Source organism: Rhea pennata, chromosome 2 (assembly GCF_028389875.1).
Source record: "Rhea pennata isolate bPtePen1 chromosome 2, bPtePen1.pri, whole genome shotgun sequence".
NCBI classification, from domain to species: Eukaryota; Metazoa; Chordata; class Aves; order Rheiformes; family Rheidae; genus Rhea; species Rhea pennata.
The window spans coordinates 87929375-87956603 of NC_084664.1; the positions used below are offsets into that span (position 1 = coordinate 87929375).

Consider the following 27229-nt stretch of genomic DNA (forward strand, 5'->3'; position numbering starts at 1 on the left):
TGAAGATATTAAAAAGAAAACACACATAACTAAAGGGTAGAAAATCACAGAAACATCAAAGTGATACCGTCTTGCATTTATACTTTAACTCTATTTGGAGGACTCATATTTGAGTTACATTTTTATACCTATCTATCCCTTAGGAGTTCAAATGTGGAAGGCCATACTTTACTAGATACATGTACGGTCACAGAGCAGAAAGGTAGCCCCTCTTATAAGGCTGTCCTCTTCTTCCTCCCTACCACCTTCATCTGTGTGTGACCAGGTCTCCAGGTGGTGTTTGCGGTGAGCAAAACCAGGATAGTTCCTGCCGCCATGCACTTGCAGTACAGCGACTGCTGAAGCCCTTTGCGCTCCACGGCCCTCTCTGCAGAGGGGCGCGTTGCAGTTTTGGAGTGCGTACGCTGCTGGCCATTTGGAGAGAATGGTGGGTTTTTGGTTTGGGGATTTTTTTTTTCTTTTTGAGATACTTGCTTAGCTTGCTGGAGGCAGTGGGGAGAAGAGGGAAACAGAAGGATGGTTGGTTCATCATGTCCTCAGCTGCAACTGTGCTTCTTGCACCCGCTGCCTTCTTCCTTTCGATTCAAACTCAACTTGCCTGACAGTGCTGGGTTCTGTGGATGACTGCTCACCATCTGTTTTAAGTGCAATTTGGTTGGTGTTGGTTTCACAGAGAAACAGCTGCTCCAAGAAAGGTTGGTTATTACCAGTGGAAAGCGCAAAGGCAAATATTTGTTTGTAATAAATGCAATATAAAAATTAAGTGCTGTTTAACCAGGTTGCACTATGGACTCAGGTGGGCCTCAGTCTGTATAACACAATAATCTGCCTACAGGAGCGTGACTGTTTTTATGACTTACTCTTTAAAAATGGTCCAAAGTCCAAGCAGTAGAAGAAAGACTGTTGGATTCCTATGGGATGGAGTGGAGATGGCTGAAAACTGCAGAGTAGGCCGTAGAGGGGGAAGACTCCTGCTCTGCAGGCTGCGGTGGCACACAGGGCTGCAGCCTCCTTGTTGCGCCTGCCGCATGGCAGGAGTTGGTGTGATGTTTCACTGCAAGTTTCCCAATTTCTTCTTGTTTGTGTGTTCCCCATGCTGTGGAATCTGGGTTGGCACGTGGTGTCTCTGTTGGCAACAGGAGCTGTGTGGAGGGCTTAGCATCCCATCAGGAAAGCAGAGCTGACTTATGCCATGTGCTCCGTGACAAACTGGTTTTTGTCCCATAGCAGTGCAGCCACCTTGGTTGCTTTTGGCAGTCCTTTCCTTGGTTACCTTTTTGTTTGTCTTTTCAGGGTGTGAGTTCTCTAGGCCGAGGGCTTGGCTTTCTCTGGTGTTTGTACAGTGCTTAGGATGTCGTGGCTGCAAACAAAGCTGAAGAGTCATTAATCACCACAGGACAGAGCCCCATCCATTTCCCACCGAAGTCACAGGGAGGTCTGCCAGTTTGGGCCCGGGAAGGGAGCAGATACCTTCCACCCTGGCCGACTGCCATTACTCAAGCTAGAGTTTCCATCCCTCCTCACTTTCGTTCTTCAGGTCCCCTTGAGTCCACAACCCACTCATCGTCCCCATGCCAAAGGCACGTTCCTACCAGGGCGAGGCCAAAGGCAGCAGTGATGGCTCCTCGCCTCTTTCCCGTGATCTCCGCGTTTCTCCCGCTTGCCTTCTTCCAGCTGAGGAGCTCCTGCAGTTTGGCACAGAGGAGGCCTGAAAAAACTTTTGCTCGCTGCATGAAAGCAGCCACAGGTCTCTGACTTCACCTGAGAAATGAAATCAGAGGCAGGGCTGGGCAAAGAGCGGCACTGCGCAGAATGGCAAACTCCCGCGACGGAGCAGGAGCGAAACGGTGCGGGCTCCCCGGCTCGCCGTGCCAGGGCATCCCAGTCTCCACTCCTCAGGGGCAGCTGATGGAGCAGTTGGAGCCATAGCTGCAGCGGAGGAGGGCAATGGGCAGGCAGGAGGCTGAAGCCCTCCGACAGCCCTCCTCGGCAGCAGGACGGACAGTCAAGTCCTCCGAGTGCCGAGCCCACGGCTCTGCCGTGACCCCGCTGGGCTCTCGCTCCCTTTGCCCGGCCAGAGGGAGCTGCCTGGCTCCAGCCCCTCTCCTTGGGTCAGCAGCGTGTCCCACTGCCCTCCTGCAGAGCCAGGTGGCCATTACCCTATGAAAATCTAGATGACCTAAAAGAGACTAGGAAAGACTGTCTTTGGCAAAAGAGTCAAGCTGGCCAGTTTAATCCACCCTGCAAGAACCAATTAACTAAGGGGGGGGGGGGGAGAAATGAGGTCATTTGCCCTCACCACTTTGTGGCTACTCCAAAAAGAAAAAAATATATATAGGATCTATTCAAGAATGACAAAGAACAACATTTGTGAGTGCAGATTGGTGCAGAATATATTTAGCCAGTGGTCAAAATGGAGGGAAAAGAAGAAAAAAAATGTTGCCTGGAAAAAAAAATGCTCTAGAGTCTTGTCAGGCAACCCGTTAATCTGGAATATAGATAGGGAAAAATGTGCTGCTGGGTTCGTATGAAGCCTTAAAAAGTGCTTATGTAGCACACAGGAGAATTTATTTTGAGTGTATTCTTTTGCCACAGCAAATAGTTTTGCCTCACGAGCATCATGTTCTTCAGTAACTTTTCGCTGGGCAGTAACTTGAGCAATCAGATGATTCCTTGGATCTGCTCTGAGGAAACAACAACAAAAATCTCCCGTGTAATACCACATATAGTGAAACAGGCTTATTAAGGAAACGAGCCAAAGGCGGTCAGAGCCGGGGGGGAATCTTTCCACTGGGTTCCCTGGCCCAGGATGCCCAGCAGAGCTTGTTCTTTGCGGTGATGCCCACAGGATAAATTAACCATTTTTCAGCCCAGTCCTGAGTCCTTTAGTGAAGGCAGCAATTTGGTCATGGTCAGGAAGCTGCAGATCCAGTTGTACTACAACACATGTCAAGGCAGAATGATCTGCTGGTATTGCACCATCCACTGCATACAGTCATCTTCCAAAGAAGAGGCTGCAGCCCTATAACTACTTCTGCCAGCAGAATATTGAGTATTTGTTCCACGTGGGATCCTAAAAGCTTATTTGGGGGAAGAAAGGCAAAACAGCAGCAGGCTGTGAAAGCAGGCTTCCTCTTTTCTGCACAAACTTTCTCATTCTCCCCATCAGCTCAAATAGGACCGCAGCCTCGCATCAGACCATAAGAGATTAATACGTTATGCTGTACTCTGGCAGCGTGCTGGTATGAAAGGATGCACAAACGTACAGGGTTTTGAAGCATATGATGTCCTGATTGTGCCCCTTTCATCTGACATCCAGAAATAGCACAGTCCAAGAAATCTCTCATGATTATTTTTGCGTTAAGACTCAACTTCAGTTCGTGATGTGGAAAAATAATCCGTTAAGTAAGATGCCAAAGGGGAGTGCTCCCCGTAAGTGATTGTTCCTTTAGTGCCTCTTTTATTATTAATTAAACCTGAGTGAGTTGAGGGTGATGTTACTTAGTCTGCTCTGTGCATTACTGAAGGCATCGAGCAGTGCGTATGCTGAGCTTCCCTCCTGAGCGGCACTGTTGCACTTGTTTAATCTAGAACTGATTTGCCTTTGCAGGCCTTTTCGCTGCAGCACAAGTATTAGCTTCGGCAGTGCCACTACAGTGCAGTTTTTATTACTGCTTGTTATATACTGTTGTCTTGCCATCAACCTTTTTTTTGTTAAATATTTTGGTTTGGGTTGTTTTTTCAGGTTTTATAGTCTCTGATTCATCTTGAAAATATTCTGCCTAGTAACTATTAGTCTTCGAATTACTGTGGCAATGAGGACATGCAGGTTAAAGATTAGGTTTTGCACTAAAATTCAGACCAAGCAGGCAATTCACACTCCCGTGCAAGTGGAATGACATCGGGGCATGGCGGAGGGGGCCAGGCAAAGAACTCATATGCTGTCTGCGACTGCGGTGCAACATCCATGTTGCTCTGCTTACTCCCGTCCCTCTTTGTGCCTTTGGTATTTTGTTTGGCTTGTTCAGACAGAGTGCAGAACTTTCAGGTTGTGCCCCATAAATTGTTACTGTCTTCCCTAGTACAAGCTGTGAATAACGTTTAGACACTACAGGCAGCTCAGTCAATGAAAACTTTAGATGAATCCCTCTGGTTGTTGCATGAGGATGACTTTCCCACCAAGTGACAAATGTCATGCATGCGATGCTGGCTGATTCACCGGTTCAGTCAGTAGCCATTTCAGCCCTGAGATCTATCACCTCTGTCATTTCCCATCTGATACACCTAAGGTTCCTGTCTGCCTTACCCTTCCCACCCGTTGGCTGTGAGTGGTCAGCACGGCACTTCTCCTTCACGTAGTCTGCCTGCTAGAAATAGCTCAGGTGGCTTCGAGATTGATTAATGATCCTTCCCATTGGTGGAGGAGCACCAGTTGTTTGGGTGATGTCTCGTAGGAGTGTTTGCTTTTTGTTGCGTGCTAATGCAGAGGGACAATTGGAATAGTCAAGATGGGGCTTTTACCACCATTTGTCCACTGGTTACAAGTTATAGGTTTCTCTTAATTTCTTTATTAACTGTTTTATCCTTTATGTTCTTTCTGGACACTTTAGGTAGTCAGGCTAGTGTAGAGTTTCAAGGACCTATTTTTAACAGTGAAATAATATTTAGTTTTTAGCCTTTGCCATTTCCCGGCTATATTGTACCACGTGATGGTGGTTCTGTGATGTGGTTTACTGGTCACTGGAAAGTTGACATCACCAAAAAGCATTTCATTCACAATCTAAGATTTTCGTGGTAAGTTGCAGACCTGCAAGTGAATAACTGGAATTGCACAGTTGTGGCTTGTGTGTTGCTTTGATTCAATTTTTATCAACTGTAAGGACTCTCTCTGAAGGAACTGTTGCATTTAATGTCCATGTGATTATGCATGTATCTTTTTCACATAAAACTCACAGTAACTGAGCTGTATAAATTGTCAGAGTCGTCCATTACGTGTGTTACTATCGTGTGCCTTAATGCAGCATGTAGGAGTGCCAGCCATGGAGCAATGCTCAGCTAGACCCGGATTCTGTTTTTGTTCTTCTTGAATAATTTTTAGGCAAGTCTCTGAAACTGGCAACAAACTGAGAAAATCTGGTTTTGCTCAACAATACTGCTGAACCAAATTACGTGGGTGAAAGGCTGTAGGCACAAAATCCGTACATGTGAGAGGAGAGGCAGTAGCTCGTATCTGAATGAGGAAAAGGAGCAGATGATTGCAGAGGCAGTCCTGGCTGAACACCAGGGTGTCGCATTTGAAGGAGCTACTTCAGATCACATTAGAAATTGTTGGTCAAAGCTCAGTCAGATGAAGGCAAACAAAGCCCAAAGAGCAGTGGAAATATTGTAATTCTACAGTAGAGAAGGCTAAGGCCCTCTAAAACAAGCTCTTTGGATAAACTCAGGCTCCAGAGTTTAAAAAACAAATGGTGTGCAAGGCGTGCACAGGAGATTTCACTCTCCCATAGGTATTCTAGGTCTGCAGTACTAAATGGAAAAAATGTGATATGCTTAGTGAAATGATGAAAGATGACTTGAACATTCTCCAGAAGCAAATACACTGAGCACGAAGGTGTCATCTTAAAATAGTTAACCCTGTTGCATGTCCCATTACATCTCAATTTTTGCAAAACTAGTATTATTGCTAATGAGCAGTCCCCATTGAGGCCTCAGGTTCTTGTTCAGAAATGACATGGGAAAAAAAAATGTGGAAACCCCCAGGCTTGTTCTTCCAGATTTTTTCTTTTTAAGGAAAGGGGCCTGTGCAACTTTATCTTCTCCGAAATGTCTGTCTGAATATTCATTTGAGTGAGAAAGTAATTTTAGCATCCATGACACACAGCTTCTGCTGCCATCAGATTGCTCAATGTCTCTAAGAATAAATATTTCCTTAAGCCTGAGGACAGGAATCTGAATTTTGCTGGTTCCGTCTTCAGAAACACCTGTGTGTGTTTTATAAAGGTCTGAGTAACACAGCTGAGCTTTGTAGGTGTGAGTCATTGAAGGTCTGCGATTCTGCAAGCACCCTCTTGCTTAGCATCTCTTTCACCAAATTAAAAAAGAAAAAAGAATGAAAAAAAAAGAAGAAGAAGAAGCTGAAAAGGCTATCTGCAGTCTGACACCAAAATACTGCCCTCCTGCTAACCTTGCAATGAGCATGCTTTCATTTTCCAAAGAAGTCAATGGGACTACTCATGTGCTTGCAGGCCAGCAGGTGCTGGTCTGCTTTACCAAACCAAGCCTCTGGCAACCCACGAAGCCCAGAGCAGGTTCATCTTTGGTCCCTGAACCTTCCGCTGTTGGATGTACACGCTTGGAGATAATACATAATGAAGCAGGAAAGTTTTTTTTTTTTTTTTTTTTTTTTTTTTTTTTTTTTTAAAGTATGTAATTTTTTATATTTTGCACAAGTTAAGTGGCAACTTAACCTGGACCTTTTTAAAGCATCTCTCCATCTGTGGGGATTTGATGAAAAGCTTCACCAGTAGTGAGACCTTTAAAGCAATAACCAAGCTGGGATTTTTTTGCATTTTATTACTTCAGATGGGGTTGATACCTTTGCTTTCACTGGGCACCTGAAGTGTGACATGCGACCCCTTCTCCCACCAGAGTGGCTCAGTGATGCCAGAGTCGCTCTGAGCCACGTGCCAGCCTTCGATGAGAGGAAGGATGTTCCAGAGGTTAAAACGCTAACTTGAGGCTTTGGAGACGTGGTTCTGTTTCCTGCTTTGCCACTGATTTCCTGTTACCTTAGTAAAGTTAGTCAGTCTCCGAGCGCGAGTTCCTCATCTGTAAAATGACTCGCACTTCCCTATCTCAGAAGGACAGTGTGGAGAGGAATACAGTAGTGATGGTGGAGCATCAAGCCTGCGTGCTGCTGTGAGCACAAGTGCTGGCTAGAGGGGTCCTACCCTCTGAGAAAAACCCTTCTGCATGGACTGGTGATACAGTCCTCTGGCCGGTGGCTAAACGAGGGCTTCCAAGGCACTGGGCTAGCAGAAGGGCCTGGGCTCACTGGGTCGGATCCCACCATTAGAAAACATGAAGTTTCTTCTATTTTCCTCTCGCGCTCGGCGGATCTAGCTGGTCCGCATTAGGCCAGGATTTCTCGCCTTTGCGAGGAGGCTGGGCTTATGTGGGGGTAGCGACTGGACACCAATAATCTTGTCTTTATTTAGTCGAATGTAAATCAAAAGAGGGGAATAGAGCACCTTTGTAAACGTATCAGCTCGTCTCGAAAGGGGAAGGACGTGGTGGCAGAAGAGAATACTGACACGGAGAGCAGATCTGCGCAGCTGTAGCTGTGAACGTGCTGTAACAATAACCCTCTTAATGCTACAAAGCGAGGAGGTCGGAGATGATTCATGAAAGGTGCCCGAGCGCTTAGCCTGCCCCAGCAGAAGGGGATTGCTTGTTCTGTTCGAGCCGAATTTTAATTCTCAGAAATCATTCCAGACTCTTTAGCTGAACGCTTTTTAGCAGATTTGCATATCCTTCCTTAAAAAGGATGATTTTGCCCTTGTGTGACACTTCAGTAATTTTTAAGTCTTTTTTTCTAAAGGGGAACTTTCAAACTGGGGCAAACAAGGAAGAAAAGAACATTCTGTTATAAAAGCAAGTGACCTGACCCGTCATTTGTCTCGTCAGTTCTGTTGCGATTTCGGGTGGCTGTGAATGAGGAATCGGTGGCTCGAGACCTTCTCTCCTCCAGCGCGGTCTCGGTCCCAGTCCGCAGCCTCCGGCAGGGCGGCGGCTTAGCTTGCGGCACCTGAAACGCAGGGTCAGAAGAGGAGCTCCGCGGGTTTGCAGAAGTGGTTTAGGAGCTTCTGGCGGGGCAGCGAGCGGTGTCACTGCCCAGGCACCCGCTGATCGGGCTGCCTTTCCTCCGCTTCCCGATCGCCTCCCGCCTTGCTGGCCCTCGTCCTCATCGTGAACAGCAGCGCGCAGGGCGACGAGCAAGGCATCTGTTAGGAATAACCCTGAGGGAAAACTTCCATACGTAGGTACGGGTTTGTTTGCACTGCGGTAGGAATCCTAGCCCCATTCCAGGTGCCCTTTTGTGTGAGGTGCTGTGCAAACACAAACAGCAATTTTTGTTCCAAAAAACTTATGATCTAATCACAAGAAAGATACTGCTAATAAATACAACAAAAGGGACTAGGGAACATGGAGACAAAAGAAGTATTTTTACAAGACTAGCCTCTTAATTTGCCATGAGATTGCTGTCGTGATAAAAAATGGCTATAAGGTGGTGCTTATAACCCACAAACTTCACCCCCCCCCCAAAAAAAAAGACCTCTGAGCTTAGGCACTTACTTTATTTCAGACACAACTAGTGCAGCTTTGACACACTGCATTTGTGCACCAGATAATGATTCAAACTCAAAGCCAAAAGGAGATGTTTTAAAGAAACTGTCCAAGCTCTTTGGTCATTTTTAAGTTATAAGACCCTTTCTACCAGTAGAAAGGACAAGATGCTTAGGGGAAGAGAATATAATGAGATTGCTATTGGTGAAACCAGAAAGGGAGAAAAGAGGAGAGGTAAAGGGAATCGGAAACCAATATCAATTCTACCTTTACTCGCACAGCACTATTAGATAGCGAAAGCTCCTTCTAATTAGCAGCAGAAGTTTTAATGGATCTTTTTTCCAAATCAAAAGCCAGTGTCCTGCAAATGATATTTTAACAACTGTATCTCATTACAATGAAGTGTTCTTGCAAAGGCCCAAATTTTGAGTCATCCTACGTATTCTAAAAGGAATGGTCAACAAGTGGACATAAGGTGTTGAGTCTGCCTGGAGGACCACTGCCAAGAGACTCCTGGGCAGCCAGAGCAGAGGCAGTGGGGGGCTAGGAGCGATGTTCAGCTGGCTGGGACGTCCCACTGCCACCCGTGCCCCCAAGCCTGGGCGAGCTCCCTGTACCCTGGCAGGGTAGCTGCAGGCAGCGGAGGTCAGGGGTGGGGGGGGTTGCAAAGGCTGGTAGGAGCTAGATATAACACTGTAATGCCCTTTGCCAGTGTCCCCTTGTGTAAGTTTGGGCTGCTTTGTTGAGGGAGGGGTTCTTTTTTGTTTTGTTCTGTTTTTTTAAGAAATAGAAAGGTGTTGGCTTAATTTGTATCACCTCTGTGGCTGTGCCTCAGTTCAATGAGAAGAATGCTGCAGGACACAATAGGAGCCATAAAAAGCCATAAAACTGAAGTCCAGTGTTTTCTGGGGCTAAATGGGAGTGTTGTGTATCCCAAGGGGAAGCTGGGAACTTCTTCTTTTTTGAAGATATAAATCATTCGCTTCTAACTTTACTAGTTTGCTAAATGTTATTCTTTAAAACTGTCAGTGGCGCAGGTCTCGTTTTTTTTTTTTTTTTTTTTTTTTTTTTTTTTTTTTTACAATTGTTTTGAAGTCACAGGTTTCAAATAATAGAGTATTGTGAGCAAGGACTATATGGCAGGCCAGAAGTTCATGATAAATTACAAGACTGTTAGTTATTTATCTCTTGGCTATATTACAAGTCCCTGTGTGTAGAGCATCAAGTACATATTATTAATTTGCCTACAAGAAGCCTCTGAAGTCGTAAACATTGAGTAATGTTTTACTGCTTAGCTTTCCAAAATGCTATAATGAAGAAAAGTTTTCCTCCTCTCTATCACAATTGTGGGTAGGTAGGTCTGAAGCTCAAGGTGTATAAGTTCTCCTGTCCTTTTTCTTCTTCTCCTCCCCAGTTGTCACTACAGATCACTCTGCCATGTGAAAGTGAGCACCACTATGAATACTCCGGACGGTGCTGCACAAAGTGTGAGCCAGGTACGTGAGCGCGGGCCTTCACGTGCTTGGAAATTGAAAAGCTCCTTAGAAGCAGTGCTAAGGGCCAGCAAGGCAGCTTGCCCTTGTGATTCCATAGCCCTGTTTGCACGCACCATAACAGGTTCAGAATTTCAGGCCTTCGAGTACCTTTTAGTGCAGGAGTGGTTCTACTGACCTCCACAAAAGCCGTAACAACGATTTTGTTGGGATAGCACTTAATCACTGGAGACAGAGAGTAGCTTAATTCTCATGCACGTAAAGAAGACGGTTCTTATGCCATAAGTTTCATGTATATTTCGATACCACCCTAGGTTAGGGCCAGACCAAGGAACTGAAAGGGTGGTGCAAAGAAATGATCATCCTCCAGTAGTACAGCAGTATTAACCTGGGCTGCATTTTGCCTAAGCTCCTCCAACGGCTGATGTGCAACTTGCAAACGACCTACTTTTCCTTCTCATCTTCACAGGAAAGTATATGTCTGCTAAATGCACTGGTACTTCTGATAGTGTGTGCCAGCCATGTGGCCCAAATGAGTATATGGATGTCTGGAATGAAGAAGACAAATGCTTACTACATAAAATATGTGATCAAGGTGAGCTGTTTATACTGAGGAACCTTTTAGTCTGAATTAGTGAAGTGTGAAGACGAGCCAGTGGCTCTGGACATGATGCTTTGTTTAGGTACATGATGATGGAGGTTGGGCTTACAAAAGAACCTAAAAGACAGTGAGATCCCTGGACACCAGGGAGGTTCAGTTCTTCTGTGCTCTGTTGAACACTGCAACTATAGTCTCCATGCTGCTCAACTGAATATCTTCACTTGGGCCGCTGGTCGCTGTGAGTTGGGTCTTAAAGGTTTGTTCTTTTGCCCAGCATATTGTGCACTCACATCCCCTAACGTGGTTGCCTCACACTTGTGAAAGCTCTTTTTATTTTCTGCGGGAGCTGCCAAGAAAAGTATAGCTTGGGAGTTCAATCAGTGAGGTGTCCCATGCTAATTAAGGGTTTCCACACTTCTTGAAAGACAGCATTTCCTCTAACAAGAAAGATTCTGCATGTGGCATTCAAGCAAGGCAAATAGGTGGAGCAGGAGTTTCATGAATTTGAGTCTTATTATCAGACAAGTTTTTACTCCCAGCTGCTTTCTCTTCTAGGAAAAGCTCTGAAAGAAGTGAATCCAGGAAACAGCACATTCCAGCGGCAGTGTGCTTGTACAATGGGTTACCACTGGAACGACGACTGTGACTGCTGTCAGCGAAACACCATATGTGCGCCAGGATTTGGAGTCAAGCATCCTGGTAAGATACGGAGAGGGGCCGGTGCAAAGTAAAATGTCCAGGTCAGGCTTGGAGGATGAAGTCAGCATCATGCAGGTTCTGATGCTGAAGAGAGGATGCCTTCCACTCTCCATCCACTGTGGACAGAAGCTATGTGGCTGATTATCATTGCTACTGCACAGAATTCCTCTGGACTATTTGCATTTTGAAGGCTACTTTGGGAGCAAGAGGCTTGAGTATCTATAGTTTACATAGTATCTTGGATGAGGTGACGTTTGCTAGTTTTCACATGGACATAAACATAGCCAAAAGGACTGCAGCACATTCCTGATGTTTGCTGAGTCACTTGAACCTGCATTTCTCCAGTGCTCAGGAAAATGGTCCACTGGGGGTCATTGCTGAGCTCTTTGAAAGCAGGTTCTGCGGAATGACTATTCTTTACAGCATACTATAACACTATAAGTGAATTAAAAATGGTGAACACCTTTCACATAGTGCAAGTGTTCTTTATTTTATATGACTTACAATGCAAGGCTTGACATTTAAATGAGTTCTGGGTTTGACTGCAAGCAAAATGGAGGTGTTTTGTGCGCGGAAAATAGAAGTGGTCAAATTCAGAGTTGTAACGAACACTGGGAAGATGAAGTGAGCTGTTCCAAGTGCAGGGAACACCAAAAAAGCAGCACATAATGGAGTGATGGGGAATGAAATGGGCCTGAAGCACAGAGCTTTTTCCACCAAGCCGGCAAATCCTGACACAGCACTTTGCTTGCTTCGTGCAATTGACAGTACCAGTTAATGTCATGGTCGGTGGAATTGCATCAACACAAGGCAGTTAATGAAAGTGGAAGGATATAATAGCTGTATATTAGTTAACAATAACTGAAAATGGCTTCTGGTCATTTCCCATTTTGATCATACAGAGAAATATGCTAGTCTGACCTGAACTGTTTTTCCTGTTTACCTGTAACTGTCATTGCTACTCTAATATAGTTTAAGATCCTTCTCTCTCCGGGGAAGCTACTGGAAGGGGAGGAGGAGTGGGGATTGGGGGAGCATAATCACCTCCAGTTTGAAATGAACTCACAAAAGCTTAACTTTTTTCTTCCTTTACAACACACAGTGCAACAAGACAAGGATACAGTATGTACACCGTGTCCCACGGGCTACTTCTCAAAGGTTGCTTCATCCACTGATGAGTGTAAATCCTGGACCAAGTAAGTCCGTGTATCTTGTAGAAGTACCATGACAGCCACAAGGCAATGAGAAGCTTGATCAAAAGCATTTTTCTGGGGGGTGTTTCAGTCTGTCTGCAGAGTGCACAGGGCATCTCGGTTTGTGGCACGGCAATAAAGGCATTTTTAGAGTGGAGCTTGAATCTTGCTGTGGGGTGGTGAAGGAAGAAGGAGCAATAACAACAGAACTGCTGATCTATTGAGTTGAAAATAATAATGGTATCTGAACTCTTTAAAGATGGAGAAGCACAGGAGTAATGGAAAGTATTACCCTGCATAAGTGTAAAAGCCATGACAGACCTCCTTGCTTGAGTATCTAGCTTCTGTGTCTTTCTTTTTTTAGCTGTACAGCTCTGGGAATGGCAGAAATTGTCCCTGGGACTGACAAGTCAGATGCAGTTTGTGCAGAACGGAAGATGCCTGAACAACCAGAAGATGGTATATGTCCTCCTACAGGTTTTTCATTAGAAAGTTCCTATGTGTTTACTATGTTTTGTGTAGTTTAACTTCGTTCCCCATGTGGATGACTCTAGGAGAAGCAGCTGTAGACCAAGACAGATCTCTTCTGAAAATTCAGCCTTTAAAGATGACTTTATACTTAAAGATGACCAGTATACTGAATAGTGCTTTATACCTCTCAGTGACACTGCATGGTGAGCAGTGTTACTGTAATACCCATGATCTCCATCACATTTACAGCTCTTTCATTTTTTCAACCTGCTAATTTCCATACACACATTATCTATATAAAGGCACCGGCTTATCTCTATGCTTCTTTTATACTAATGGACACAGCTGAATTTAAGTCCCTTGTTGCCCATTGCCCTTTTCTCTCTCCAATGTGGATATGCTACCAGGGAGACTGCTTGCCTAGCCCATGGCATTCCTTCACAGTCTGAGATGAAAGCTGAATTTTGCTGGCTGAAATTTATAATCCCCATGAGCTACATATCCCCCTTTTCCGGAGGCAGAGCAAGCACAGCCTGTGGGCTGGCAGGCTGCAAGGGGACTTTCAGAGGAGCCTCACTGGCTTACACCTCTCTAAGACACCGTCTAGGACTCTATTTTTCACTGAGATGGCTCTGCACAAGGTGCCCTTAGTAAGGCTACTTATCACAGAATTTTACCAGCGCTTAAGCTATTGTCCTTATTAGAGAAATCTAAAATCAAATAGGAAGAAAAAAGACTCTGTGGAAAAAAATATGGAAAAGCAGATAAAATAAGCAAAGATTGTAACACTGCTGAGTATAAGCTGTTTGCTGACAGTACTATCTTTTTTATGCCCTACAGGAACAAGCAGGATCTTGTACGTGTTGATTGTCATCTTGTTTTTCGTGGCACTAATTGGCATTGTCATCTTCATCGTATACTACAAGAATAAGGGAAAAAAGCTCACAGGTACATTATGGCTAATGGTATTTGTGAATGTGACAGCTGCATGGTTCTGTGAGCGCTCTGATTTCACAGGTAGCCACTGGATTAAGAAACTCAGGTGCCGTTTTGGAAGTTCTGTGCTATCCCCATGTCTGTCCATATGGATGTGTTTTAACCAATGCAAAGCCAGGCTTCCCATTCCTTTCCTCTAGGGCAGGGAGCATATTGCACTTAGGCACAATGCATATCGTTCTGGCATCCTCCTGCAGCCTGCACAGCGAGGTGGCTGCCCGCGGGGCACCCACAGCTGCAGTGTGGATGAGGGAGGGCCAGTGCTGGGGGCACGGCAGACCCCGGACGGAGCGGAGAGGGCAAAGACTTGGGGGTCTGTCGCCACCTCCTAGCTCCTTTGTCCCGCTTCCGCTCCTCCCCTGAAATCTGCATCTGGATTAGTTAAAATACAGATCTCAAGACAAAAGCTTGATGTGTATTTGCAGACATGATGGAGGCAATTTTCTCATCTGAAGGCCAAAGCTCTGATGAGGTACTACAGAAGTACCAGAAGGAGCAGAATAAATAGTAAAAACAGAAAAATACTAGGAAAAATGTACTAGATATTGCTGGGGCATTGAATATATTATGAATTTGAGGGAAATACTCACAGAAGTTACTCGACTTTGTTTTAAGCCTTGAGTCTTCATAGTCAAGGACGTACTCTTACTATTCTCTTTATTTTTTGTTTTCTCCCTCTAAACTTGAAAAGCTTTTCCTAATGTTTTTTTTTTTTTTTGCCTTATTGTCTTTCCCAAGCCTTAGGAATTTATGAAATGTTCTAGGAGCTGTGGAAGGGAAGAGAGCAACCCTCTCTTGTAAAGTATGTTTTACCCTGTGTTTTAGAAATAGGCTGCCTCTGCCACACTAAACATGGGTTGTGCTAAATCTGGAATTCCTGGGATGGGCTGGAGGAAATGGTGACTCTCCTTGCAAACCAAATACTTGAGATGCAGAGCAGGTTTCAGGGGAATGCTCTTTATTTGACACTCCTATTGCCCTGCTGCTCTGCAGTGACAGTCTTTCATTGCCTTTGAGTGGTGAATCCTGCTAACTAGAGCCCCAGGGACCTGCAGGCTCAGAAAGAAGTCATGCCTGCTTGGGAGCTGATGGTAAATGTGCAGACTTAACATCAGGGGAACAGACTCATTACTGGGAACTGGCAGTGGCTAAGTAGCTGATCTGTCTGCAGACATATGAAACTAGCACAAGGTTAAAATGTACACAGAACCTGAGTCCTTCAAAAATCTCCTGAAAACGAAGATATAAAGCAAGAAGAACGTTTCGGTTAAGTAGTGGTCTCTGCTATAAAGTATTGTTGGATTTGAAGCTTTTCCTTTGAAGATACTCCGATTAAGTGAATTTCCCAATTAAGCACATCCTGATTAAGTGGAATATGCCGTATTTGAGCCTGCCATCCCGTGGTTTCAGTGGCTTACCCTCTTCTCTCCAGGCTCCTTGCTGCTGTCTGAGAATGGTCTTTGGGCCATTCATGTGACTTCTCTTGAAATAGACTGTACGGCTGCAACTGGGTCAGGATCGGGCCACTCACAGCTCGGTGACATATGACCAGGAAAGAAACTCCATTTGATGTGGAACACAGTTTAACTGTGATCTATTTTGGGAGCTTGGAAACATTTGTTCCACAAGAATATATCCCTATTCCAGTTACAATGAATCCTCGGCTAGACAGCCGCTGGGACGTTTGAACAGTCAGTAAACACAGCCTTGATGGTTTATGTTTAATGTAATATTATGGATTGTGAATAGCTGTATGTGTTTAGGTCTGTGGCCAGCTTTAGTGCCTGCTATACATTACAGCTGCTGTTTTGTTTTCCCTACAGCAGATCTACAGAACTGGGCTAACGAAGTATGCAGCCAAATAAAAGGAACAAAGGTAAAGTCTAGGGCATTACAATTTTCTGCTTATGTTTTTTCTTTATTATATTCCTGCCACTCCCCTGGCAGTAGCCTTCACATTAACATTTGGCTGGAAAACAAGTTTACTGTTTCTCAAAAAACCTCGTAACTTTGGCTTTTTCAGTCTGGTTCCTGCAAATTTGAGGCTTATGAAATGTCCAGTAACTTCCCTTGCTTCTGAACCACCTCTCTGCTTTCAGCCAGTTTTAATAGTCTCTGTGATGATTAAATATTTATAAGAGGAGAAAGTTCAACATAAGCCCCCCAGTTACTGAATATCTGAGATTCTACCTAAGAGAGAGCCATTATAAATCCTAAGAGCTGGAAAAACTTCAGCTGGACTTTGCATCTTTTTACATATCAGAGAAACCTGGATTTGGGGCAAAGCCAAGAGTACTACACATGGGAGACATCAGGCACAGATCCGTCAATTAAAGGGAACATCCTTGAGACCCATTAATTCCAGCGCCTGCAGAAATCCTTGTTGTCCACTCGGATATGAAAGAAAGAAAGACCTTCCAAAATGTTTTGCTGCAGAACAGCCCCAGATCCTATGGCTGAAACACTGGGAGATTCAGGTTCAAGCTGTTGTGCACTTGTGCCTGATTTCCACCAAGGACACAGACTGCAGTGTCTCAGGTCCCCAGTGCATGCTCTCCCCACCAGGCCAGTCCAGGAGCTCTTATCTAGTTGAGTGGTTGCAACACTCAAATCCTATTACTACAAAGGAAACTTCTTGAGAAGGCAGTTCCTCTTTTGTCTCATGTCACTTGTCCATGCAGCCTCCTGCAATGGCAGTGGGATGGAGGGAGAAACGGCAGCACTTAGTGGCCGGCAGCATTTAAATGCTCTTCTCCATCCTGGAAGAACTGAACAAATGCTAAAAACAAAATGTGGGTAGTAATTTGCAGCTACCCATCATTACAGCCTGACTTGCAGGGAAGGGAATTCTTCACTGCCGCCTCCAGTATTTTCCAACACTTTTTGTGGAGCTGCAACCAGAAATGTAGCTTTACTTTGAAAAGTACTGACAAAGTGACGTCATAGGCTTTTGTATTTATTGTCCTAACTTACTCCAGGTTAAAGCAACCTTGTCTATATGTGAGGGGTTTTTTTCTAGCTTGTCCTGGGTCATCTGAAATAATCCATTTTTTTCCTACATATAGCCAATATAAACCAATATAAAGTTTCTGCTCTCAATAGGACCTTCACAGGTCTACAGCCCTTCAAACACAGATAATTCAGGGTATTCAAAAACCTATAACAAATTAGACCTTAGTATCATTCTATTGATGGTTCGTAAGGAACAGCAGAATGCAATGAATCTTATAGATTTGTTGACTCTCAAGGGCCATTTGAAAAACTAATAACTCTCTCTCATAATTAAATATTGCTGTCTCCCAGGCCACCAGATTTTTATCCAAATACCCACTGAGTACAACACCACTGGTCATAGTTTTGCAACAGAATAGAATTATACTTCAAGACTCAAATACAGCTGGTGCTGCTCACACTCAGCAGCTACACGTCAAGGAAGAATTACAATCTGCCTATTTCTTCTTTGTTTAGAAAATAACCTTCTGCTGATTTATTTATTAAAGATGTTTTTCTTTCGGACTTCATTTAGGAGCCTCCCAGAGATGTGTTTGTTACCACCAGTATAACAAACGCTGCTGCTCCCCAGATTTCTGAAGGAACGTGTCTGCTGGGTCCCACTGGTTATTCTACCCCCGCAAACACATCTTGCACCAGCAGTCACCATTTGTGCATGAACGGCAGCCCACAGACAGCTCCATACGAGCGGGCAGGGAACCTCCAAGAGTTTTCTGTGGTGTCTGAGACAGATGATGACCATTTCCCACCAGTTCCCATGGAAGATGAATATATGGATAAAGATCTCAATACTGCTGATTATTTATCTTTACTGAGTCGGCCTGACAGTAAAACTGTGTCATCATTTTCAGAACCAGTGGAGATAGGGGAGAATGATAGCTTAAATCAGTGCTTTTCAGGGACTGGGAGCACAGAGGACATATCTGTTGCTCAGGGCTCTGACCCTTCCTCCGAAATGGATGGTACACATGCTGCTATAGACAGATATCTTCAGAAATCTTGCCAGCATGCCCACAGCTGCCCAAAGGAAATAATAGACAACAAAGACACAGATCGTTTTCCAGCGAACCATGACTCGGAGAAGATCTGTGTGAGGTGTGGCATTTCATACAGGGAATCTCCCAGAAAGTGGAGCAAACCCTACTGTGCAACAGTTGACAGTGCCTCCACCTCCCCAGAAATTGGATCTTATGCACAGTGCACTTGTGGCTTGCATTTTCTCTCTGCTGGTCAGAGCACGCTAGCAAGTGATCGTGGTATGGAAGATGCATCTTCTGATGGTCCCGACACAAAGCAGCAGCATACAAGAAGCACTTCAGGGACAAACAACAGTACTTCAGACCTTCCACCAGCATCTGGTAAGCCCAGTAGGCTTGACTTATACGCAGTCATGTGGGATTATTCTCAGTGATAGCTCATTATTACTCTAAGGGTTTGATTTAGGAGAAGGAGGGAAGAACAAAATGAGACCTGGAATTTATTTGAGAGATGAAAATGAAATAGCAAGGCCATTGGATTTGCAGTGAATTTTGCAAACAGCATGAGCACCATGAGGGATCATCATCCTGTGCTGATCTAACCAGCAACGCAAAATCCATCTTCTGGCTGCCACTGCAGAGGCCAGGCAATTGTTACAGAAACGTTTTCGTGATAGCAGTTTGTGTGTATTAGAGAGAAGTTAGGAGGAGGAGAGGACAGTGGCCCAAAGGCTGAGCTGAGAAGGGATGCTCAGCTTTCAGATGGACATTCTTCCATTGGACAGTCTGCACATGCTTTTTAGTTCTCGTCATTAGGCTTAAGTCCAGTTAGAATCATATGGTGGTCAGTGACGCCCCAACTCAAGCTGTAACCGAGTGGCCGTGGTTGGTCCAAAAGATTATGCCCAACTATCTGCTTTTAGTACTTTCTCTTAAATTTGCTCATATGTAAGCATTCCCCTGAGAATAATTTCATGCAGGTGTTGCTTCTCCACACAAAAGTGCTCTGTCCCCTTAATAGCCCTGAAGCACAGTTACTGGACAAATGATCTTTAATGGTCAAAAGAAATCAGAAAAAAAAAAAAACAAAAAAAGCAACAAAAAAAAAAAACACTAAAGCAAAACTAGCAGAAGGGAAGTAATGAACACTTTCTGAATGAAACCTTCCTCCCACAGACTCTTCTTCAGTATAAAAGTCTGCAATCTGCGTGTCATGTGTTATTAGTCATTTTGGATTATAATCTCTTAAAGAGAGACACTCTATTTTTATTTATGTCTGTGTATTGACAAGCATAATGGGACCTGAGTTTTGCCTGGGACATCTAAGTATTGCTGTGATACATATAGCAGCCATAAGCAGTTCTTTAAAACTGTATAGTGCCTTGAAGTTTCTCACAGATATTCTTGTCAATCTGCCAAAGCCCCGAAGTGACATGGCCTTTCCCTTCTAAACATACGTGTCAAGCAGGAATCTGAAAGTGCTGCAGTATTAATCCTTCTAAGAGCTGATTCTCTTTCTATTGCTTCAGTTTCCTGAAATCTTGAAACAGATTTACTGCCTGATAAATAAAAACTCAACACTAGTAAAAAAAACATAAGATTTTTTTCGTGGAAGATGACTCTGAGGTACAACTGAAAGTCAAGTTGTATCTGGCACTGGAGAAGTACTGCTTTTCTTTTCAAATCCAACAAGAAGAGGAAGAGAAAATATGTAGGAACGGTAGGGAAAACAGGAAGGCTTGGATTTAAGTGACATGCTGGAAAGGACTTTCTTAGATATGCTACATAATTCTTCATATATGATTTTAATTGCATCTGTACCTTTAGGTACGTACATGCTATAGTGCCATCTGGTGAAATCTGGGCAGATATACAGTGTTTCTAGTTTCCCATAAGCTAAGTATGACTGCCAGGGGGTACTGTTAGAGCGGTAAATGATACGAGAGTGTCCATTTAGTTAATCTGTAGTAAATACAGCGTGTTGGCAGGGTGTTTTTATTCTGCTGGCAGAATTGCTGTGCTCCACTGGCGACATCTGTTTGCATGTGAACTGGGATGGGGCTCAGCAAGCGATTCCTCACCAAACCATGCCCCAGTCCTCACTGGGGCCACACGCAGAGCTGTAGCAGCATCTGTCGTTTTGCTGTATCTTGTGCAGTGTCCCAAAGGGATAAGGTGCACACAAAATAACTTTTTGTACAGCTTCTCAAAGCAACTGAAGCCACTGCATGCAGTTGTACTAAGAGACAATTGCACAAAAGAAGTTGAATGGAAAAATGGGAGGAGAAGCACTAGGTAATTCCATGAAACTTTTTTTAATTCCTTAACATTCAAAATGACAGGAGAAATTGCAGAACTCTGCCACTTATGACAATCCTGCAATATCAAGGTAACCTTCTGTACAGGCACCGCTTACAGAGGTTATCATCAAAGATGGATCTAAGCCTCCAAACAGTCTTTTGAATCCCTCCAAGCCTGGAAACATTCTGAACATGAAGATCTGGTTCATAAGCACCTCGAGTCCTGAGTACGACTCCAACACTAAGCATGAGCCTTAGGAAGACTTAGGCAACTCGTGAGTAGGGATGGTTTTCATAGAATAATAGAATCGGTAAGGTTGCAGGGACCTCTGGAGATCATCTAGTCCAAGCTTCAAGTGAGTGGTCCATACGGGGATCGAACCCGCGATCTTGGCATTATTAGCACCGTTTTACAGAGCCTTTTGTTTCTAAATCCCAAAGCAGCTTGGTTCAGCAGTTCTGACCATTTAAATGCTATTAGATGGCTCTGACAAAATTAATCACTTGCATTGCTCCTGTCCTTAGTGAATAATTACCACAGAAATTAGTCTATCATTGTAATTAATATCAGCAGGTAGTCTGGAGAGATCAAAAGGCTGAAATATTGCAGAGCATGATGCCTTCACTTATCCTCTGAAGGTGTCCCTTATATTTCCATGTTGGAAGCACATTTCTTAGCACGTTCCAGGAAGCTCTCATGACCATTTTCTGTGCTTCCAATATTCATCTCTGAGCATGGTGTCTTCATCTAGCAGTGAAGAATTACAGACCACATTCAACTAAACATTATAAATGTGTTAAAACTCCCTTTTCTTTTTTTTCCCCATTCTTACATAAATTTCTAAATTCCTGATTTCCTACTGAACACTGGTAAACTTTTGCAATATATTTTGTGAGCAGCAAGCACTCTGTATAAAGGCAAACAGTTATTTTGAACCCTGATTATGTGTAACAGAGAGTCACATTGATAGCAAAAAAAATGAACTGAATACAGGAGAAAGAGCTGGCAGAAAAAAAAATCCTGCAGAGAACACTTATTCACACCTCATGGTAATCAGCAGTAAACAAAAATCTAGCAATGTAGTGGTTTAACTAAAATAAATACAGTTGCTTGAAGGGGCCTATTAGAGAGCTGCTTAAGTGCTACCAAGCCTAAGCTATGAACGTGTACAGATCTTACCACTACTGAAATCCAGTTGTGGTATATAAACATCACCTTTGACTGCCAGAAATGTTTTTTGGGGCAGGGCCATGCTCAGCTGCAGTGAAAATGCCAGTGTCTTAAGTAGTGAGGAAAGTATTGAGAAAATGCACAGAATTGCGAAAATGTTTAAGATCAATCCACAAGTAATAGTTATGTGGAGCACAGTAGGAAAAACACTTTGGAGGAAGAGTGTGCATAAGCTAGGAAGATGGAGCTAAATCTTTGATTTGGTTGCAGTTTGTTTTAGTTAGTGTCTTTTAACTTGGGGAAAGTTTGTTCTTCTCAGTTATATTCTTTCCACTTTAACGGAGGTTTATAAACCCCTAGAGCCTGATTGTAGAACCGTAGAATCAGTAAGGTTGGAAGGGACCTCTGGAGATCATCTAGTCCAACCCCCCTGCTCAAGCACTTCAGTCAGTGACTCGGTTCTTAAATGACAGAAGGATTGAATTTATACTGCGAGTTCTCTAAAGGCCAGCAGGCTTTCTGAAAGAGGGGTATGTTGTAACTCTGTTAGGTCACTACAGTATGGACTCTGCTTCTTCACTGTAGTCAACATATATCCAGATAAACCTGTGAGAGCGTGACGTGTACTGGAGTTTATCTACATAGAAGATCAGAAGAATGTAAGATAATACACTAAGCTCCATGTTGTTTGGACACTGTGACAGTATGGCCTGACATTACTATTTTAAATCTTTCAATATTTATTCAATAAACTAGCTATCTATTCCACATGATAGGATTGATTCTTTACTAAGGGGAAAAAAGAATATGGTATCTAGGAGTGTGTGTGTGTGTGTGTGTGTGTGTGTGTGTGTGTGTGTGTATTGGAACTTATTATTATAATTGGAAATAATAACGATTTCCTAACTAACTGTGTGTGGAGGCAGTATGGAACCAGCTTGGCTACCCTGAGGTAATGGGAGAAAGAGGTATTGTGATATCTCTTGCTTCCAGGAGCTCAATTTAGGGAGAAAACTTTTCTTAATGTTCCAGGAAGATTCCCCGTAGGTGACAGGCTTGGTTCTGAGGAGGCAAAAATGGAAATAATGAAAGGGCCCAGTGGAAGGCATTGATTATAAGAGCATCTCTATGTCACGGGTCAAAAATAAGGGAACAAAATTAAAGCGATCACACTGGATTAAATTCACTGTGCTCAACGTTCATCTCGTGAGAGAAAAAATTAATCACATGTCCCTTCTTTTTTCCCCCGCTTCCCCAGGAAATGTGACTGGAAACAGTAACTCCACATTCATTTCAAGCGGACAAGTAATGAACTTCAAGGGAGACATCATTGTTGTCTATGTTAGTCAAAACTCCCAGGAGGGGACAGCGGCCACCGGAATAACCGACGAGAACGTGGGGAGCCCCGTGCAAGAGGAGAACCTGAGCCGCTGCGAGACTTTTGCCGGCAACACCCAGCAGTACAAGGAGAAGTGCGCCGAGGTGCACGGCGCGGGCGGCGGAGGGCTGCAGAGCGCCGGCACCTACGAGCGGCGCGCCAGCGGCCCCGTGGCGCAGGAGCAGAGCCCAGCCGGCGGCGGCAGCGGTGGCAAGCGCCGCTACGGCGGGGCCTCGCAGCCCGTGCAAGAAGAGGGGAAGCTGGGACATTTCTCGGAGAAGGTGTTGAACTGACGTCAACCGGTGTCCTTCCGAGTGTGACAGCGAGGACACGGCCGAGGGCCGAGGCGCTGAAGGGCAGCCCGCGAGGGGCTGTGGTGGGATGCACGGCTGGGCCAGCTGCCAAAACCCGTGTTGTTGCAGCAGATTCATTTGTTCGGTGACTGTTGCTACCCCCTGGTGTCTCCCGGGAAATTTTCCAGATGGAAAGGACCATGCTGGTGCCCGTGCCTGTGATGCTATTGCTGTGGAGGTTGCTGGTGGGAATAGACACAAGCATGCATGAAGCCAGGTGTGCTGCTGCCATTGCAGAAGGAGCTGCATGGGTCAGGAGGACCCTGTGCCTCTCTCCTTGGCGGTGCGGTGGGCACCCCACAGACCCCCCCATTCCCTTGTGCCTTTGCAGGGGAAGCAGCAAAGGACAGTTTAGGCGGTTCTTTGAGTTGGGGACTTTGCGAGGAGGGCAGCCTTAATCGCTGGGCGTACAGGGTATTCCTGGAGTATGAATAACACTGTGGAGCAGCGTACTGAAAGCAGCCCCTCAGCACTGCCTCAGATTTTTTCCTAGATGGAAATTTTGGAACTGGTTAAGGTGAACCCTTTGGCTGGGTCTCGGGCTTCCTTGATACCTTGGGTGGTGGAAGGAAGTGATGGTCACCTTTGCTTTCGAGATTAGAGCCGCTGCTGACCTTTGCCTCCTCCAGAGAATCAGATGGCTTCAGCCCTTCCCATTGCTCTTCGAGAGAACAGACGCTCTGGTCTTAAACCAGTACAAAAGTCAAGATCCTTGTCAGTCTGTTATTAACTTGTAGGTATGTATAGGTACAGTGCTTCCCGGAGCACACAATAACAGGTACAATAGAGCTGATATGCCTTAAAAGCATATCAAACAAATTCTCAGCGAAGAATATTTATAGTTTTGGACCCTAATCCACTTCTTCCATATTGCATCTCTCCAAAGGAATTCAACCCCCTGAAGTTGAAGATAAGAGTAAACTTTGCCTGACACTTTGTTGGATAAATAATGTCACTGAAGTTTAAGGTACAAGCTGCTAACAGGTAGAGGAGGGATCTAAGATAATTAGTTGTAGACATTTCCTGAGTTATGAGAGAGGGAGTGAGTGCCTGAACAGGGAGAATTTGGTCAGAGTCAGACATGCATTCCCTCATCTGCCCAGACAATTTTGTCATTCTTTCTGATATTTTCATGAGTAAGCACAGATTTAGTTAGGCAGTGTGGAAACAGACCCAGAGTTTGGCCTATTTGGGCTGAAATCAGAGTCTAACCACTCTCACACTAAGAGCTGATGAGCTACAACAACGAAGGATCTGATTTAAAGAATAATAATAATTGCAGTTAGTAGAGAGTCTCAGCTACTCAACTGGATTTGGTTCAGGTCCTGTATCCTTTAGTCTCCTCCACCAGCCACTGTGAGGAGAAGGGTAAAGGGAACAAAGACTTGGGGAACTCCCAACATGAAAAGATGACATTTCTAATGTTTTCCTGACAAGGAATAGTTTTTGACATTCTCCTGCACATGTGAGTGCAGCTCACAGTAGGCTATCTTCAGTCCAAGCCTTCAGAAAGATCTGTCATACGTTTCCTACTAGATAGCTAAGGGATCTTTTACCTAGTGTGATCTCATCTTGACTGAAAAGACTCTTTTAGCTGAAGATCTCTAGCTAGAGAGGATTCCTTTTCAGGTAGGTTTTAGAGCCAAGAGATTCACTGAATAGCTGCTTTCTTTCCAATAGTAGTGCTCTGAGGGTGAAGACCACCTATAAAGCTAACAAAGTGACCACCACATCGTAAAGAACTTCTCATCCCTAACTGAAAAGCCACCTTCACCTCTCAGGAGAGTAATTCCAAACTATTTATATATCTGGGATTTAAAGTTCAGCCCAAGCATGCAAGGCTGTCTCTTGGGGACTGGGAGAAGGAGTCTCACTAGGTCCATTCTGGCAGGCATCATGCCTTTTACAATCGTGGATGACATTTTGCTAAATATCAGATCACCATTCCTGTGGACTGCCTGAACTTGCTTCAGAAGTCTCTGAGAAATGCTGGCATCTGATAGAGTAATCCATCAAGGCCTGTTTAGTCATACAGCAAAGAAAATATCAGAATAGTGTATTTTTGTGTTTCTCAGGCCTGTCAGCATCTCCCAGGTCATTCACAGTCACTACTCTACTTTAGGGTCTGTGAACATCTTTGCATGGACTTGAAAAAACTAAGAGAGCCTAGACTAGACTCAGGTGGGTAGGTTGTCCCACTGAGTGATGGCCCAAGCTATTGTAACCTCTACTCCTTTGAAGGTGTGTAACTGAGGCTGTCTTATCTGTGGTAGTGTTTTGCCTTTCCTGCTGGATCCTTTAATGGGGATCTGTAACTTCATTAGGCCTAACTCTATATCACCTTGCACGGGTATAACATGGAGAAGGAAGCAGGGACATACATCAGATTCATGCAAGGTGATATGGACTTTTCCCACTTTGTTTCTTTTTTTCAGTCTTATTTTCCTGAAAATTACTTATCCAGGACACCACTCAATCAGCCCCACTTGTGCCTTTGCACGGGAAGCGGCAAAGGACAGTTTAGGTGGTTCTTTGGGTTGGGGACTTTGCGAGGAGGGCAGCCTTAATCACAGCCCAGCAGGATGGATTGATTTTTCCTGCCCAACTCTGGGTAAACTAGCTATTTGCAGGTCTCCCTTCTTCTTCTTCTCTCTCTGTAGCTTCTTTTTGTGGCACAGCCACTAGAAAAGAAAGTAGATAGAGCACAGGCTCAAAATTTTCATTTCAGAGAAGACAATGGGAAATTCACTATTGAGCTCAGTGAGAACACATTTTTACTCGCAGTAAAGGATCAGAAGATCCTACTGAGCAAGATTTGAAATTAGGATGATCAGCAAGCATGAAAATGGTTCTTATGATCTCATCATTGTGGCCACCGCTTAACGGGGAAGCATGACGCACCGACCCCTTTTTCTTCTTCCAGTTTTTACGCAAAAATGAAGAAACCATACCACTGTGCTGCCTGTTCCCTGGCTCTCTACTTGGCTGCTTAGACATGACCCCAAAGGGATTTCTGTATCTTTGTGATTTCATTTGCCATTGGTTGGAACAGGGGCTGTTTTTTAACATCTGGTTGTACAACAGGGCCTTATGCACTGGGCACTAATTTGGTTGTTATTGTAATACACATAATTAATGATAATAAAAGTCTTAAACATCTTCTTGAAATAAAGTGAAGATTTTGTTCGACTAAGCGGAGAAAATTGAATACATTATTATGTACAGAGAAAACAATGCATTATGCCCATGCTCATTTTGACAAAAAAAAATTCAGTATGAAAACATGAATGCTGTGGCTTTTGTAACCTTTTTTGTATGTCAATTTGTTTTACAAAAGGCAGGTGCCTCCCTTTCTGAGTATGTACCACAATAATGCACAAGTGTATGCACACATGTGCATGCAATCTAACAGGAGCTTTCATGGATTTTAGCATGGTAATCTTTTACTGTTGAGAACCTGACATTAGGTTCCCATTTATTCTTGAAGTCTCAGCCTACACAGCATACGTTCTTACAAGTCTTTCAATCCGAGGGGTCGCTGCATGCATTATCCATGACAGATATACTAGGTGCTCTTCAGAACTGAAGGGCAGCAGTAATTCTGCACATAATCACAGGAAAATTGGGAGAGGTCTTTTGCCCAAGGGCATTGGAGCTGCTCTTCTTACCTGCATGAAAACCAAGATGGGGTTAGAGGGTCGATATACACAACAAGTGCTGTTAATCCGTATGTGATGCTACACAGTCAGAAACTGGAAATTGCTCTGTAAGGTTTACAGCATACCTGGGAGTAGCATCACTAAAATGTGGTTAACTGCTATTTGTCCATTCAGGTTCCTCATCCCGTATCATCTCCATGGTACCCCAGCAACTACAGTGCTGTGCCTATCACAAGAGAGAACCACGCTGAAAGATGCCTTTATGCTAATCAGCTGTTTAATAGAGCTGTAGTTATATCAGATGCAGAATATTCAAATTCAGTATAACTTCCTCTCCCCTCAATCCTGTAAAATATACCTAAATCAATTCAGGTATTTCAGCACATGATGCTGGACTTGGTAAAACCACTGCAGTTTCTGTGTGTGGAAAAGTTATTTCTGGAATATGCAATGTATATTACTAGCAGACATTTTACAAAATGCCACTGAAAATTTGAAATGCATTTGATCAGGCTCTCTGATTTTTTTTTAATGAGGAAGGCAGAACCTTGCCCAAACGTATAAGATGATAGTTTTCTAG

The 27229-nt window shown here is 44.1% G+C and overlaps 1 protein-coding gene across 1 annotated transcript; it reads left to right on the top strand.

Moving 5' to 3' along the window:
* The first annotated feature begins 6626 nt into the window (after window positions 1–6626).
* TNFRSF11A (TNF receptor superfamily member 11a) lies at window positions 6627–26140 on the top strand. Its single transcript, XM_062568507.1, has 10 exons — window positions 6627–6719; window positions 9761–9842; window positions 10309–10434; window positions 10996–11139; window positions 12242–12335; window positions 12697–12791; window positions 13644–13751; window positions 15623–15675; window positions 17326–18169; window positions 22518–26140. The coding sequence occupies exons 1-10, from the start codon at window positions 6627–6629 to the stop codon at window positions 22928–22930; spliced, it is 2052 nt and encodes a 683-aa protein (XP_062424491.1). The 3' UTR covers window positions 22931–26140.
* The last annotated feature ends 1089 nt before the right edge of the window (window positions 26141–27229 follow it).

What these genes read in the sequence shown, in the direction of transcription:
- TNFRSF11A (XM_062568507.1), top strand. Translation starts at nt 6,627, where the DNA reads ATGCGACCCCTTCTCCCACCAGAGTGGCTCAGTGATGCCAGAGTCGCT. An exon ending in GAGTGTAAATCCTGGACCAA is followed by an intron (nt 12,336 to 12,696) that starts GTAAGTCCGTGT and finishes TTCTTTTTTTAG; the next exon opens with CTGTACAGCTCTGGGAATGG. An exon ending in GCCAAATAAAAGGAACAAAG is followed by an intron (nt 15,676 to 17,325) that starts GTAAAGTCTAGG and finishes GACTTCATTTAG; the next exon opens with GAGCCTCCCAGAGATGTGTT.